Source organism: Harmonia axyridis, chromosome 1 (assembly GCF_914767665.1).
Source record: "Harmonia axyridis chromosome 1, icHarAxyr1.1, whole genome shotgun sequence".
Classification (NCBI taxonomy): Eukaryota; Metazoa; Arthropoda; class Insecta; order Coleoptera; family Coccinellidae; genus Harmonia; species Harmonia axyridis.
The window spans coordinates 67,060,390-67,078,742 of NC_059501.1; the positions used below are offsets into that span (position 1 = coordinate 67,060,390).

Here is an 18,353-nt window from a genome sequence, read left to right on the forward strand (position 1 = left end):
AAAGTTAGAGAAGCATTGTATTACTCTTTAAGATTACTATGTTAACGAATAAAGTAGAATTTTCAAGAAAAAATGTTTGTTTACTCTTAGATCCGAAAGTAATTGAGTGTAGTGTTAATACTAAACTTTTTGATCTTGCAATTTTGTCGTATTTACTACCGATTTCGAGAAATTTTTTTTTCGGGTATCGCGTTTTCGTGGGGATTATCAAAACTCTGATAAACGACAGACGAGAGCTTTATTGTGGTACAGCACTTGATGAGTGCATACTATCTCAACTGGTCATCACCTCGTGACTTACTTCACTCTCTTGTTCCCAGTTTTATACCTGGGTTAAAAACATAAAATCATATAGTACACCGCGAATTTCTTCTTCCTTTTCTTATTCTCTAAGTTGTATGCCTGCGAAATGGTAACATGGTACCTACACACTTATTAGGGTAGGGGAAAGATATTCTCTATTGTATCTTTCAGAGAACCTAATGAATGAGTAAGTTAAATGCACAAGTACCACGAAAGACCATTTTTAAACTAATGCAGGTACATTTATATTAAGTATTGTGAAGACAATTTCGGCTTGACACAGACATTATTTCTAATTGCTTTTTGTCGCCACAAGTTCTGAGCATATCTCTCGAAAACCTCAGGAAAATCCAAATTATCATAAGAATCCGATTCGTATTCTTGGTGTAATGGATTAGTGAATTATTATTTTTTTCACTCAATTCATTTATTATCTGTAACAGTGTTTCATCAAGATTTGATAAACTGATATATAATCACAAATAAAGAGTATTACACGATATATCCTGTATCTCGAAAATAAAGAGTTCGTGGCATTTTTTTCTTGAAATGGAAAGCATACTCTCATTTTTGTTTGTACCGCCTATTCTGAAATAACGTGTTAATTATATATTCTAGATGAAGCAATGTCATTGGTACTAATGCTGAGTACTTCGACAGGAGCTAGGATAGGTGGTGAAGAACGAGATTAAGTTGAACTCAATGCCGACGTCTCCTGTCCAAGTACTCAGCATGAATAACCAAGGACGTGATTCTTACTTCATTTATTGGTACTCTTCATCACGTTCTGAAATTTCCAAGGTTGCCTTCCAGAACATAACAATAATAATCTAGCTAGTCATAGTTCACTTAGTGTTACATTAGACCATCCCCAATTCCCCCAACTGATTGATATAGAGCACAGTCAACGCAAACTAGCTCTAGATCCCGATTGCTCGATTAGTAACCACAACAACAATCACAAACTCAGCAGTTATACACGAGATTATTAGCTACACGTAAACATGACCCGTTCACAACACACGAACACAATCACACCATCAAGGATCTAGATTCTTAGACACTAGCATTGTGCACGTAATTACAGGAGGGCTGCGGTCAGTGGCTGCCCTTGGAGGCAGAGCTGCTGATGAGCGACGGAGAGGTGGTGGGCACGGAGAATCCCACCGGACATTCGCTGCTGGTGGACTGCCGCTTCGAGTTACCTTTCGGTAAGTGCAGTTTTTATTGATGTAGGTAGTCTTAGAGAAGAATGACACGGGACGATGTCTTTGTGTTTTTTTCTTACGAATGATAGTGTTGTAGATTAGGTACTGGAAAGGTGGAAAACCTCAGAAAACATTATACTAGGGCTAGGACTTTTTACCATCTTTGTATTCGAATATCCATTATTAAATTTTTTGATGATTCAAATAATTCATTCAAACAAATATTTATGCTCGATTATTTATGAATATTCAAATATTCAATGATTATTCGATAATTATTGAATAAATATTCACTAATTATTCCATTTATAATTTTTCGAATATTCTACACTAAAAACCTAGCCGCTGATGACAGGGCTGGATCTTGGTTGATCTCTATCAATAAATGTGTAAGAATATTTTACAGATCTATTTAATGAAAAAGATTCGAATAAAGATTTTTGGGGCGTTTTTTTCAGATCAAAGTAATAATTTTTTGCCATGAGTATGTATCCGCAAACGATTTATTACCGGGCTACATAGCGTTGGTTTCAAGGTTTTTTTTAGGTGTTTTCTTCATAGCTCTTTAAGTTTACGAGATTTCAAAATCAAGGTTGAAGTACTTTAGGTTTCTTAAGTTAATGTTTGAGGAAACTTGTAAATTAGGTCACAAACCAAATATGAGGAGTATTTGTTTTCATTGTGATAATAGGTTCCCACCTTTAGTTAAAAAATTCATTTAAATGTAGCGAATAACAAAATATGATTTAACTTTTTCCCCGCTTTTTGCAATCACTGAAACCTTTTGATGTCGTATTATCAACGCAATCTCAACCGACAAATCAAATGATCATGCCAATAATTCCATCATTATCAAGAAATATTATCGGCAAAAATGATTATCAAACAGAATTTGAGAACATTAAAGCCTTCAAAAATACACAATTCTACGAAAGATTCAATAAACTTTGTTTTTCTGGTTCAGTTTTGTTAGGGAAGGATGTTAATCTAGGTGATGTGTGCACAATTTGGACCCCAGATTTGAAATAATAGAAATATTCGTCTGTTCGCAATTCAGAACTGCATATTTAACTATTTACTAAATGGCATGCTCAACTACTCACTGAATATTCAAATATTCATGGATCGAAAACAATTCATTGAATATTCAACTATCCAGTGAATACTCAACTATTCACTGAATAAAAAACTATTCACTGAATATTCAACTATTTACTGAATATTCAATTATTCGCTGAATATTCAACTATTCGCTGAATATTCAACTATTCACCGAATATTCATAAGTAGAAAACTATCCACTGAATATTCAACTATTCACTGAATATTCAATTATTCGCTGAATATTCAACTATTCACTGAATACTCAACTATTCATAGAATATCCAACTATTCAGTTATTATTGATGAATATTCGAATAATGCAAAACACAATTATTCGAATAAATATTCAATGAATATTCGAATATTCATATCATTCATTTATGACTCCCAGCTCTACATTATACATAAAGGGTAATAACAGTTCTGAATGATGTACAAGTTATCCCAAATTCGATGCTATCCGAAAGAATCTCGGGAACTATAAGACTTAGAGAAAAAATTTTAAAGGACCTCCCATCTCTTTTTTCGAAATAATAAGATATCAGAAAGCAGATAATGGATATCTTTAATGGTTTTCGAGTCGCAAGGCTTTCTGAAAAATGACTGCTTCAAAAATTCCGCTTCATCTTGCTTTGCCCGAGATATTCGAAAAATTCAAGAAAGTTTTTTTCAGTAATTTTTATGGTTTATATACTCGTACTAGATCATAGAAATTAATTACCGTTTTAGAAATGTAAAAGAAGTTGGTGTTTCTTGAATGGGACACCCTATATTTTTCAACGCAGTTTTTTTCCGCAGATTCAGAGATATGGAGGATTGTTGGGATTTTTGAATAGGATACCCTATACGACTGGAATACAATTATACAATGAATACAAAATGAATTGAACCTCAAATCAAATGAAAAATAATTATATATAAGGTGTCCCATCGAAAAATTAAGTTGAAAACTTCGAAACGGATGACATTGTTCAAAAACCAACAAAGTAATACTTTTCGGAATACCTTTTCTGTGGCTAAAAAAACAACTTTGATAAATATAAGGAGTCCCATTTAAGAAACATCAACTTTGCTCTATATATCTAAAACGGTAATTAATTTCTATGATCTGTTATGAGTATCTTATGGACTCTAAATTACTAAAAAAAACAGAAACAGTCTTGTGACTCGAGAACAAATATCTATGATCTACTTTCTGATATCCCATTATTTCGAAAAAAGAGCTCTGGGGTCTTTCGAAGTTTCAGTATTATAGTTTTTGAGATGCTTTCAGTGGACATCGAATTTGGGACAACCTATGCAGAGAAATTTCCGAAAAAGTAAAATTAAAAAATTATGATCTACTATTTTTCCTGATATGAGAAGTATTTTGCTGATATGTAACATGATCGCTACGATGCTACACCATTCTTTTGAATGATTTACATATGTTGAATTTACCTACACTATTAGAAGTATAACTCCTTCGGTATTTAGGTTTCCTCTTCTTGAAAGATTTTCATGTTTGTACATGAATGAAACATTTATTGGGGGTTAGTAAAGATCAGCAGCCTATTAGAGTATCATTTCAAGCAATACCGTAAAAGCTTTTTCCGAAGCAAAAATAACATCGCATCTCGAGATTTTTAGGGACCCATGAGTTTTTGGTCTAACCTTAGTGCTGACTTATAAAGAAGCCAGTATTAAACATATTGAACAATTCATAGACGAATTGCGGGTAACTTGAAACTTGGAAACTGGAGACCAATCTCCTTTCTCATAAAGACATTAAATTTTATTACTGAAGACATATCTCCAGTTTTCATTACTAGGTATACCTAATATAATAATAATAAATATTCTGTTCAATGCAGAGCTCCCATTTATATACATTGTAGCATTGTTAACAATAATACCATAGTGGTGAAAATATTTGTTATTCGGAGCATAATGTCAGCATGGGTTGAAAACATAAATCAGTCCAAAATACTAGAAGACTATTTTCTAATGATTTTAGAAAACGCAAATCTTGAAGACAATTTGGATCAGAACAAAGATTTTCATTGATGAATTTTAATTTCACAAATATTTATAATATGCATTTTCTATTCCAAGAGATGCTTTCAGTGAGCATTGCATTTGGAAAACCCTGTACCATCTATATACTGGAAGCTCATTTCGGTTCAATTCGGGAAGATAGTGTACGATTAGAAATTGAATGTGTACTCGCCAATTTAGCAGTAATCTGAATAATTGATCCGACTTAATTAGATTCTCTAAGCCTTGCCTATTCCGGACCACGAACATTAGTAAAGTATTAAATTCACTCAACGCCAAGTTGACGATGTGTAATGGATGAAAAAACCTCACCGTAATCTTGTGCACTCATTACCGCATCAACTTTTTTCCCTCTAGACCGGAAGGTGAGAACTTGCACAAACTTTCTTACGACTTCCTGTTCACTGCGTTATCATTAAATTAGACTGGATGCTGCTCCGTGGAGTTTTATGGTGAATAATCCATTTTCCAGCATAAACAAGGAGGTGGGAACCGGGCTCCTGCAGACAATTGCAGCGTAATGGAGGTTCGAACCAACAACTAATGAAGAACTTACGGAAGCTCCATAAGGCGTTTGTATAAGAGAAGTTTGCCGTACGCAGGGGTGATGTGATGTGAGATAGTCGGTAACTTTGACATGTTTATTCAGATTACCTCGTTGAATGACAAATATTAAATGAACAAATATTCGGAAGAGAGAATCTAGTATACTCGAATTGGTTGAATGTTTATTATTCGCAAACTTGTGAGATATGGGATGCCTCAGGGGATCATTTTGGGGCCATTATAATTATTAATGCCCTAAAAATTGCATGTGATTCGAAGGCACTAGAATACTTCTTCCCTTTATATTTTCCAACAAACATTCAACAGAAACAATTCTTGTCGATGGGATTATTCGACAGGTCTTTGGAATAATGACTTCAGAATCTCGAGGAGAACTCACATCCAAACCATCAGATTTAATTGAGGATACTGAATCAAAATTGAAATAAAGGATTAATCTTAGAATTCTGAATAGTCAAATTAGGTCACAGAACGAATTAAATGTTACGAATTGGTCATCAGAGTTGATTGTTATGATTTGAGATCATTTTCGGTTAAAAATAATAATGTTTTCAATGAACAAAATATACACATCGTTAAAAGTCCTGACCACCTTGAACCCTCTCATCTCTCAACTTGTTGAATGTAATATGACAATGTGGAATCTTCACTTTCTAATCACTCAATGCCCTTCAGGAAGAATGGAACTATATGCCTGAAAATTTCATTGATGATTTGATTCGTGGGATGCCTAGGCGTATTGGGCAGTTGATTGAAAGAAGAGGTGGTAAAACGGACTATCGAGTTTGAATTCAGTTGTGGAATAACTATAAACAATCGAAAATAAATAATCGATAAATATAGTTTTTATTTTATTTTTACTATTTTGTCTCATCCTGCATAGAGCAAAGAGATACAAACAGGGATTTTTTTATCAAATATATTGCAGTTGAAACAGAGGAAAATACTCAAATACCAGAATATAGATTGTTTATTTCTAGAGAAACTTTGGGGGCCAAGACTTTTGATGATGATATGTGTAGATGTAATCGTAAAACGGTTCTAATATAACTGAATATACGGAGGCTACTATTTATATATTGAAAATTGGCAACACTGATATGACTATGAAAATTATGACTTTCGACGTAGTCTGACTTAAGAAATATGCATCTATCAACTGAATTCAACTTTTGGCGATGAAGCACCACTGTATATCGCTGGTTAAATGAATTCAAACGTGGACGTTGTTCGCTGATGGATGAAGTTAATGAAGGTCTCCAAAATCAGTCATTGTGCTAGTCATGAAGCTGTGCGAAAACTAATTGAAGAAGATCCTCATGTGACATCAGAAAATAGAGAGATGTTCAGGCATTAGTATGACTAACATAAATAAGATTTTGTGTGTTCGGTAGCTCTGTGCAAGTTGGATTCCATATTTGTTGAAAGATGCTCAAAAAATTGCTAGTGTCGATTGGTACCGTATAATGATTTCTAAATATATCTGTGGTGCATCCAAGAAAGAAAAGGCAAGTCGGCAGTTTGGGTGTTTTAATGTGAAGTAAAGCCAACAAAAGTTGTTCGTTCTCGAAGCGTTAAGAAGCAAATGGTGGCGTCTTTCTCAACGAAAACTGGTCCTGTTGCAATTGTGGGTCTTGAAAATCAAAAGACTGTCAATTCAGGGTGGTATGCAATCATTTGTTTCACTGAAATTTTCAGTAAATTGAGAGAAACTTGGCACCAAATGACTTCTTCCTCTTTCCAGTAATTAAAAATAAACTTCGTGGAACACGATTTTCATTGTCCGAAGAAGCGGTTGAGGTCTATAAAACTAACATCTTCTGACTGGAAAAAATATTTCGAATGATGGTTCAATCATATGCAGATCTTAGAGGCGATTATTTTGAAAAGCAGTAAAAATATTTTGCACCAAATTAGCTTGTATATTTTTTGTATTCTCAATACATAAATAGTTACCCTCGTATTAAAGTAATCAAAGTGTCACACTCAAGTCTTCGAGAAGGCGTACAAAAGGTGTCGATGAGATTGATATAGAATACTCGACATGTTTTTATTACTGGATGCTTTCTCCACTTCACTGCGTTCGCAAGGAACAATAAAAGCAACGGACGGACTGGTAGTTAAGGAGCGTTTTACGTATGTGCCATTTATTGCCAATTTATCTATAGAGCGTACGATCCTGAGGATGCTGTAATAAAACTCCGATAAATTGTAGATTGACTTCCATTTCGAATTGATTGTATCTTCCAGCCATATTGGATACACGAATGAAGGGCTATAAAGGTTTTTTTTTTGTTATGCAGAGGCAGATCATCTTTATTGTCAACGTTTCTCTTGTGAACTTGTTGATAATCAACTAGTATGGGCGAAGAACATTGCAAGTTCCATTATAATGAAAGATGGCTCATTATATCTATTTTCAGAGCTGTCTGGGAGTTTCTCAGTTGAAGGACATTAAAGTGTCCAAGTAACTGAATCCTAGTTTCTCATATTTGAGATGGGACTAGTAGCTGGTAACCCAAAAACTCTACAAACGGAACTGCCAGGTCAAAAGGATAAAAGTACCCCAGATACCAGAAAGTGTTCGGTATACCAAAAAGCAAGGATACTCTTAAATACCTACTGAGTTATCTGATATTATAGAATCACTTAACCACCACATAAATTTATTAGATGTACAACACCAAGAAATCCTTCAGGAGATTACATATGATATAAATTCTCCCCTGTATTTATTTTATGTAGGGAAGAACTGTAAAATGCATTTGATAAAGTACCTTACCTTCGATAAGTAGATATTTCTTTCAAGAAATAGTAATTAGTTAGTAATATCAGATACTCTTCGCCAGAGTTACATATCTTTCAAATAGACACTTTTCAGAAGTATCTTAGACAATTCGGTCTCATTTATACTTCCAACAGAACAATAAAAGCTTTCACTATTCCTTAATTCAGCATAGATATTTTCCTATCTGAATCGATCGCCTTGAACTACGTATTAATAGATGATTTTGCACAGTCATTCAGAATATACTAGACTCAAACTGAAATCACATACAGTGTTTGTCCAAGTTTCCAGTGATACTACAGCAGATTACAAGTTCATTTTGTTCAATAATTTTCAATTGTCCAAGATACATTGAACTTTAAACTCTTTTGCAGTTAAGTTGTTAGTCACAGCTTATGTAACTTATTGTTTATAGTGATCTTCTTGTCAAATATCACTTCCAGATAGTTTGCCTGGTTTTTTCATTCGATCCTACTACTAAACATTACATGTCCATGGAGATCATTTTTCTTTCTGTTGAAGAGAACAGCATCGCTATTCTCAGGGTTCACTTCAATTCTCCATTATAAAAGTTTAATGAGTCTACTTGATGAAGGATATTTAATATAAATCAAATAATTTGACAACTATTGTGTCTAATCCTTCACAATAATATATCTATATGATATATTTCTGTCTTGGAATGATATTCCAATTTTAAATGACAAATTTAATAATCAACCAAAAGAAAAATTCAAAATTACTAAAAATGTATCAATTAAGTAAACGGTTAACTAATTAAACAACTACATCAACATAAAGACAGACGTACGTTTCGGAATTTTTGTATTTAATAATACAATTTTTCTTCATCAGTGCCTTATAGTTCAACGAAAATTATTAAATTTGCAAACTCACCACGTGTAAAATATTCAATCAAACTGCAAGCTAGAAACTACAGACTAACTAAACGTATTATTTACTCTATTGAGGATTCATAGATAAACATTACTGAAGGTAGTCATAGATTTCTCTCTTGTTATTTTTTGGAATATATATACAAATCGACATTTAACATTGAATAAACACTTTCAGGAATTTTAAATTTATCAATTGGTTGGTAATGACTCTCTAATCAATAAATGATTACATCAAATTATAAAAGTTTAATGAGTCTACTTGATGAAGGATATTTAATATAAATCAAATAATTTGACAACTATTGTGTCTAATCCTTCACAATAATATATCTATATGATATATTTCTGTCTTGGAATGATATTCCAATTTTAAATGACAAATTTAATAATCAACCAAAAGAAAAATTCAAAATTACTAAAAATGTATCAATTAAGTAAACGGTTAACTAATTAAACAACTACATCAACATAAAGACAGACGTACGTTTCGGAATTTTTGTATTTAATAATACAATTTTTCTTCATCAGTGCCTTATAGTTCAACGAAAATTATTAAATTTGCAAACTCACCACGTGTAAAATATTCAATCAAACTGCAAGCTAGAAACTACAGACTAACTAAACGTATTATTTACTCTATTGAGGATTCATAGATAAACATTACTGAAGGTAGTCATAGATTTCTCTCTTGTTATTTTTTGGAATATATATACAAATCGACATTTAACATTGAATAAACACTTTCAGGAATTTTAAATTTATCAATTGGTTGGTAATGACTCTCTAATCAATAAATGATTACATCAAATTATAAAAGTTTAATGAGTCTACTTGATGAAGGATATTTAATATAAATCAAATAATTTGACAACTATTGTGTCTAATCCTTCACAATAATATATCTATATGATATATTTCTGTCTTGGAATGATATTCCAATTTTAAATGACAAATTTAATAATCAACCAAAAGAAAAATTCAAAATTACTAAAAATGTATCAATTAAGTAAACGGTTAACTAATTAAACAACTACATCAACATAAAGACAGACGTACGTTTCGGAATTTTTGTATTTAATAATACAATTTTTCTTCATCAGTGCCTTATAGTTCAACGAAAATTATTAAATTTGCAAACTCACCACGTGTAAAATATTCAATCAAACTGCAAGCTAGAAACTACAGACTAACTAAACGTATTATTTACTCTATTGAGGATTCATAGATAAACATTACTGAAGGTAGTCATAGATTTCTCTCTTGTTATTTTTTGGAATATATATACAAATCGACATTTAACATTGAATAAACACTTTCAGGAATTTTAAATTTATCAATTGGTTGGTAATGACTCTCTAATCAATAAATGATTACATCAAATTATAAAAGTTTAATGAGTCTACTTGATGAAGGATATTTAATATAAATCAAATAATTTGACAACTATTGTGTCTAATCCTTCACAATAATATATCTATATGATATATTTCTGTCTTGGAATGATATTCCAATTTTAAATGACAAATTTAATAATCAACCAAAAGAAAAATTCAAAATTACTAAAAATGTATCAATTAAGTAAACGGTTAACTAATTAAACAACTACATCAACATAAAGACAGACGTACGTTTCGGAATTTTTGTATTTAATAATACAATTTTTCTTCATCAGTGCCTTATAGTTCAACGAAAATTATTAAATTTGCAAACTCACCACGTGTAAAATATTCAATCAAACTGCAAGCTAGAAACTACAGACTAACTAAACGTATTATTTACTCTATTGAGGATTCATAGATAAACATTACTGAAGGTAGTCATAGATTTCTCTCTTGTTATTTTTTGGAATATATATACAAATCGACATTTAACATTGAATAAACACTTTCAGGAATTTTAAATTTATCAATTGGTTGGTAATGACTCTCTAATCAATAAATGATTACATCAAATTATAAAAGTTTAATGAGTCTACTTGATGAAGGATATTTAATATAAATCAATTACTTAATTGATACATTTTTAGTAATTTTGAATTTTTCTTTTGGTTGATTATTAAATTTGTCATTTAAAATTGGAATATCATTCCAAGACAGAAATATATCATATAGATATATTATTGTGAAGGATTAGACACAATAGTTGTCAAATTATTTGATTTATATTAAATATCCTTCATCAAGTAGACTCATTAAACTTTTATAATTTGATGTAATCATTTATTGATTAGAGAGTCATTACCAACCAATTGATAAATTTAAAATTCCTGAAAGTGTTTATTCAATGTTAAATGTCGATTTGTATATATATTCCAAAAAATAACAAGAGAGAAATCTATGACTACCTTCAGTAATGTTTATCTATGAATCCTCAATAGAGTAAATAATACGTTTAGTTAGTCTGTAGTTTCTAGCTTGCAGTTTGATTGAATATTTTACACGTGGTGAGTTTGCAAATTTAATAATTTTCGTTGAACTATAAGGCACTGATGAAGAAAAATTGTATTATTAAATACAAAAATTCCGAAACGTACGTCTGTCTTTATGTTGATGTAGTTGTTTAATTAGTTAACCGTTTACTTAATTGATACATTTTTAGTAATTTTGAATTTTTCTTTTGGTTGATTATTAAATTTGTCATTTAAAATTGGAATATCATTCCAAGACAGAAATATATCATATAGATATATTATTGTGAAGGATTAGACACAATAGTTGTCAAATTATTTGATTTATATCAATTCTCCATGTTGTGAACCGGGATTAAAGTCCTGATATGGATTCTTGCAGATATTTTGTTGTCATTTTGGGAAACCACTGGAAGAATGGTGAAATCGTCGTCATACAATACCATGGAGGTTTTCTCCGTTTCCTGCATATCGGACACATAAACTGTGAAGAGTTATGAAGACAGCAGAAATATTTGCGGGACTCCGGCTGAGAAGCCCTTTTCTGAAGTCAGTCCTCCGTCAAATTTGGCTCTGAACTTGCTAGCATATAGATAAGAGGCTACAAGTTCAACCATGGTGAATGTAAAATCGTTTGTATATCAATCCTTTGTGCCATACTTTATCATACGCTTTGGCTTCATCCAAGTACGCAGCCTCAGTTACTTGTTTGCGATTGAGGCCATCCGTGATTTGTTCCACTACTCGGTGCACTTGTTGAACACTGAAGTGTTGGCTTTGAAACCCGAACTACTTCAACTGATCTTCTTTCCTTTCGTTATTGCCTTCAATCTTTTCTAGATGACCTAAGCTGCTTAATTGATATCTTCGGGTCTCAAGTTTTTCTGTATCGAGTAAGATGAAATTCGCGTCGAATGGAGTTTTATTTGCTTCTTTAACCACTCGAGGGCTGAATCCAGTTCTCTGGGGTAAAATATAAGCCTGATCGGACCTATATTTGGCATCATATGGTGCCTGTCAATCGATGACTTCGTATTTGGTGAATCTAGGGCTTATTACTGTTCTGATATTATTGGATTACTCGAAGGCTTTTGATTTCTTGGTTCATAAAATTTTGTTCGCGATTGTGGATTTCACAGGTTTCTCATTGAGTGCATGAGCTCCTATTGAGAGTTTTCTGTTTCAGAGAAATCAGCAGGTGAAATGTGATGACAGGATTTCCGATACTTTAATAGTTTTGGTTGGTGTACCCAGGGATCTATATTAGGACCTTCACTTTTCGTGCTTTACACCTATTACATACAAAGGTTTTTGAGCTACGGTAGAGCGGTGTGACTTTGTAAACGGAGGCTACTTTGCCGAACTACCTAATATTTTAAGTTTCACTTTGTTTTCGTAAAGTTGGCAATATTACAAAAATCAACAATCAAATCCTCTAACCACACTATATACCCACATGTTGCAACCGTCGCAGTCGTCTGGCGTACTTTGAATGGTGTGCTACGGTATGTTATATGTTGTGCAGAAAATATGGCGAACGGTACATTGAAATATATTCAGCAGCTCACTTTACATTCATTAAACGTCACTTTAAAAAAAATTGAAAACATTTGTTTGAGAGGATTTCGACATTTCGGGAAATTTTTCTATTGTGCCATTTTTCTATTGCCACATAAAAAATTTGTTTCACCTGTTTTATTTTGAGGCATTATACGGAAAGAACACAAATCCGAGCAATCAATGCAGTTTGAAATGAAAACATTTCAATACAGACAGCTTCCGAAGTGTACAACATTCTCAGAAGAACTCTTTGGAAAAAATTAACAAAATGATATGGGCGGACCCGGAGGCATTAGTGCATTAACAGATACCGCCAGCAGAGTGCTGGCGATTAGAGATTAAATTGCCAAAAAAACCCATTTTTAAGGCATTGGCAAACTCGCACCAATATGATGGTCACTTTGCCTAATTTTTAAAAATAAAAAAAAAGAAGTGTGCACCTTTTCATTTGATTCTATCCACATCAGTCGACAACTAAAATGTTCAAATGAAACATACTTTGCACAGGACTCATTTCACAAAAAAACGAAAAAGTTACACCAAGAAAACTATAAAAAGTGGTGTAAAGTCACACCGCTCTACGGTGCGTACTGCACTTTTACGCAGACGATTCACAGCTATATTGCAGTTTTCGAGGAGATGATGCCGAATATGGCATACCTAGGGCAATTTTTTTCAAATGACAGTATATGCAACTTGTCAAGCGAAAGTGCTCAATTTAAACTGAGGAACGAGCTGATTCCGATACAGAGTGGTGCAAAAAATCTGGGACTTTTTATGGATAATAACTTTCGGTTTAGAACACATGTTGCCTCTTGTGTACAAAAATCGATTGAAAGCTTGCGTCTATTGTATCCCCACAGAAGATCTCTTTCCAAAGAACGGTCACTTTTTCTAATCATTGGTGTTATTTTGCCTGCTTCGACCTGAAATCGATGGATAGGTTCCAAAAAATAGAAAATTCTTGTTTGAGATTCATTTATGGAATACCTAAGGAGGTTCGACAGAATAAGTCATAAACTGCAAGAAACTAGAAACTAGACTCTCAGCGTTAGTTCTTTGTCATCGCATAATCATAACAGGAATTCCTTCATATCTTCATAGGAAAATTAGGTATAGATCTTATTTTCTCAACTTCAAAATAAGTAATCGCGGTATTATATCAGCCTATCCTCATAGAGTCCTTCTTTCTGAAAAATCATTGACTTTCAGCATTTATATATATATATATATATATATATATATATATATATATATATATATATATATATATATATATATATATAAGTATATAAAAATTAAATGCATTTAAAGTAGCTTTCAGTGTTCTTTTACGCTATTGATGAGGTGGATCTATTTCTAAATGATCAATAGACTTCTCAATTTGATGGCTGTTCTTCTGTTTTCTCGTCAAACCGTTAGGTCTGGTAGTAGCGAACTTAAATAGAGAGCCATAGTTTGAGTTGGGTTCCACATACGAATGCTGAATTCGATAGTAGGAGCGCGCGCCAAATATCGACCAATGCAAGCAATCAAATTATGAAATGTATTGGCAGTGGCTCTGTGAAAACATGATCATTTTAAATTGAATTCAGTTTGTTCAGAATTTTTTATTTCGATTTGAATTAGAAACAGCTCTCTGAAGACAATTTTCAGAACAACAAATATGCAACATTTGGAGGATCTCGAATCTGTACCGCATGCCAAGTGCGTGTCTAACATAATGACACTCTAAAAGATTAGAATAGTACCTATTTAATCATTTAATGGCATACAAATATTATAAGTGAATTAACAAAAATCACTTATTCTTCAATATCACTTTTTGTTAATAGCGGATACATGGTTGATGATTCCGTTAATCAAAAAAGTATCGATCAAAAATTTAACTGGATGGTTTTGCTGAAGATAGCGTTAGGCAGTGTATGATGCACCTATAATCTATATAAAAGAAATGTTATTATGTCCAACCTTGAAATTATTTTCTATTATCTGAAGGACTGTGCATCCAAATATAACTATACATCTTCAGAGACGATACGAACTATATCAATGGATAGTGGTTTGAAATAAAGAACATTAAAAAGAAGATGATAGTTTTTGGGTCCAATTGTTTTCTTGCACTTCCGCAACAATATTAGTGGTGATTATTAGGTGTAACGGATCATAACACTTCTCCATTCTGAGTTAAATCAAACCAATAGAACTTACTCAGAGAGTTGTCAAAAACCTACCGGGAAAATATAATAATACCCCGAAAAAGGGTGTTGTATTGATACGAAATATAAGACTGTTATTTTACGATTTGGGTGCCAAATTTCATTATGAGATAAGAGATTGGGTATGAGATAAAATCCATCACTTTTTTTTTGTTTTTTTGTTGATAAAACAATATGATACGGAATTATTATCGATGAACGCCCAAAAAGACGCCAAAACTATCTTTGTTATTATCATTTATAAATATTCTCTTAGGATTTTGTCGGAATCATTAGTCATGTATTCCATGAATGATGATTTTGACCATTGTATCAAATGTCAACGGCCTAGTTATCGAGACACAATAATTCAAACAAAAAACAATCCTTATGTAATTTACTACACCTCATATCGAGAATATATCGAAAAATTAATGGTACGTATCCGATATCGATTATTTATTATTTCTTTCAAATTCTAGAAATTCTAAAAATAAATAATCAACATAAAATGAACAATTTCAGAAAACGAAATCATAACAATCGGCGCCCCACGTGGGGCGCCAATCATAACAGTATCGTTGTTGAATATTGATCATGCATTATAATTCGAATTGGTTTAATCAGGAATGTGGTACTTTTCTGCTTTCTCAATGTATATCGATTTTTGGTTATTGCTATCTGAATCCAATATTATTTGTGATTGTCAGTAGAGATTTTCTCTGATAATATAGGAAAGTATGAAAATATTTCATATTTTTAGTATCATATTGGTAAATTTCCAAGGAAATATCCAACAATGATGAAAGAAAGAGTTCTAAGAGGCCATAAAACAACGAAATCAATAATTTACTCAGAACAATATTTTATTTTATTCGGCCATTTTTTATTATTATATTGTAACTTGAATACATGATAATTCAGTGTTCAGTGTGAAAGATTATTTCTATCAGAGAAAGGATTCATTATTTATAATTTTACTCTTCAGGACCCTACGATCCACCCACTGGGTGGAGGGAACTACTTGATTCAACAGTTGCAATCGACAGTAAAAGAGATGAAGTTGAATTGCACATAGGTAAAGCTACAGTTAGATGTGTGCACAATAGCACTTCTCTTCACTTCGCTATCTTCTTTATCTTACTATCAAAAATCCCGAACTATTTTCTTCGTCCTTATTTACTTTTTATTCCTCTCTTCCGAATAACTTTTCTCGATCTCAAAGCACATCTGTGTTGAAAAAGATGAAATATAAAGTGCATGTGGAATGGTTGTTTGATGGAAATGTGATGATGTTTACCATATTTGCTTCATTCCTCGGCCATTATTTGAAATATTGAGATTTTGTTACAAGGAAAGAAAAAGAGTCAAAAATATTTTTATGCTTTCAGTGAATTTGTTTGAATTTTTTATATGTGGTAGAACTCTTGATGTTGATCAAATTTCCTCATTGCATTACTGCTGTAAATTCAATGATTCAGATTAAATAGGGTGCTAAAAATAATGTTTCTAAAACTTCAAATGGTCATTATCAAGAAACTTTTTCGAATATACAGGGTGTCTATCAATGAAAGCGAAGGACTCAAAAACGGGGAGGGGATCGATTTCGAAAAATATCTACTTTTGTTAGTTTTCATTGAGTAATCATGTCGTGAAGTCCTTCGCATTTATTCGCAGGCACCCTGTAAAAACCAAATCCAGTATGCATCGATTGTTCATATACAGATGATTAAAGTCCTCTTCAGAGGAAAATAATTATTGCACATACAGAAGATTTACAGGGAGATTTCCAATAATCTGAGCGGTGGAATTTCATTCATCTTCAGATATTTTGTGTTGTTAATGTTGATGATGTTAAAATCTACCAAATTAAACTCAAATATCTATTATATATGTATTTCTTATGAACTACATAAATCTATATGCCTAAAATCACCACCTCGATCGTCACGGTGAAAGTTCACTCGGCAGATAGGTCAATAAAATATACAGGATGGATCAGGTGTCGTCTACTGATGATTTCTTCGAAGTATTTACGTTTGATTATAATTTCGTTCAAACTCTTGCACAAATATGTGTTCGAAACACATTTTTTGGGAGATTCTGAAAAATTTTCTCTGAAATATTTTGATAGATATGTTCGAACCTATATACAGGGTGGCCAGATTTTCGTTCAATTAGTTTGGCGTCGGATAAAACAACTTTTTTGATGAAGCAAGTTCATATAAACATATATCCTAACAAACTTCCTTCTATAGATACAGAGTTTTGAATTTGGAAAAGAGGAATTGTTTTAATTTAAACTCTAGTGTTATTACATTCATTGTTTTAATCTTTAGGTATTGAAGTCTAGATAATTTAATGTTTCGATCAGGTAAGTGCCAAATTATCTAATGATGTAGATATAGGGATGCAATGATCCTTTCCCTATTCAAAATCTACATCACCGTCTTTTATTTGGAGAAAATTATTCCATTTCTGAAATCAATAGTTTCACTAAAAAAGGTCTCTTGAATTTTTTTCATAGAATGTAGCGTTTCCGAGAGGACCGACTAAAAATAAACGATATCCACAAAAATCTACAAAATTAATTTTAAAATTTTTCCCTCAGTGTTAAATGAAATTGACGTAGTTTATTAGAGCGCTTTTAGTTGCCATTCAGTTGAATATTTCAGAAAGAATATTTGTCAGACACTCAAACAATGAAAAATTTTCGAATATTTTTTCACTCCTACTTCCTACGTACCTACTCGTAAAATAAATAGGTTTATACATATAAATCGAAAAATTTTAGAGAAAGTTGTTCAAAATCTCCTAAAAAATTTGTGTCGAATACATATATGTATGTGAAAAATTAATTGTAATTATACACAGGCGTAGAATTTTGCTTCCGCCATTTTTTTTTAGAAATTCGAGGCTTTATTGTGAAAACTGGTTGAAAATTTATGATTCAACGTATTGTCCATCGCTGGCCACTACGATTTTTTCGTCTCCAGCTTCAATGCGATGCAGAAATATCTTCCGTCTTTGCCTTTCAAGCAGCTGTTCACAAACAAATAAACGCCGTTCAACATCTCTCGGCTTCAACTCGTACGGCACCCAATTGATGACTCTAATTCTGCATCTTCTAAAACCTCCTTTCTTCCACCATGCTGGTCTTCGACGTCAAAATCACCATGGGTATTTGATAGTATTCGTTGAGCCTCAGCCGCAGATTTATTCATATTAAAGGAGAAAATTGAAACCTCCCGCAATTGACCAGAATTTGGCTCGTAAGCTGAC

At 32.4% G+C, this 18,353-nt stretch overlaps 1 protein-coding gene across 1 annotated transcript in view; it reads left to right on the forward strand.

Moving 5' to 3' along the window:
* LOC123670744 (protein unc-13 homolog B) overlaps positions 1-18,353 on the forward strand; it is a 637,597-nt gene that overhangs the window by 163,737 nt on the left and 455,507 nt on the right. Inside the window, exon 5 of the mRNA XM_045604288.1 lies at positions 1,391-1,514. Coding sequence (XP_045460244.1) covers positions 1,391-1,514 — 124 coding nt within the window. The remainder of the gene's footprint in view (positions 1-1,390; positions 1,515-18,353) is intronic.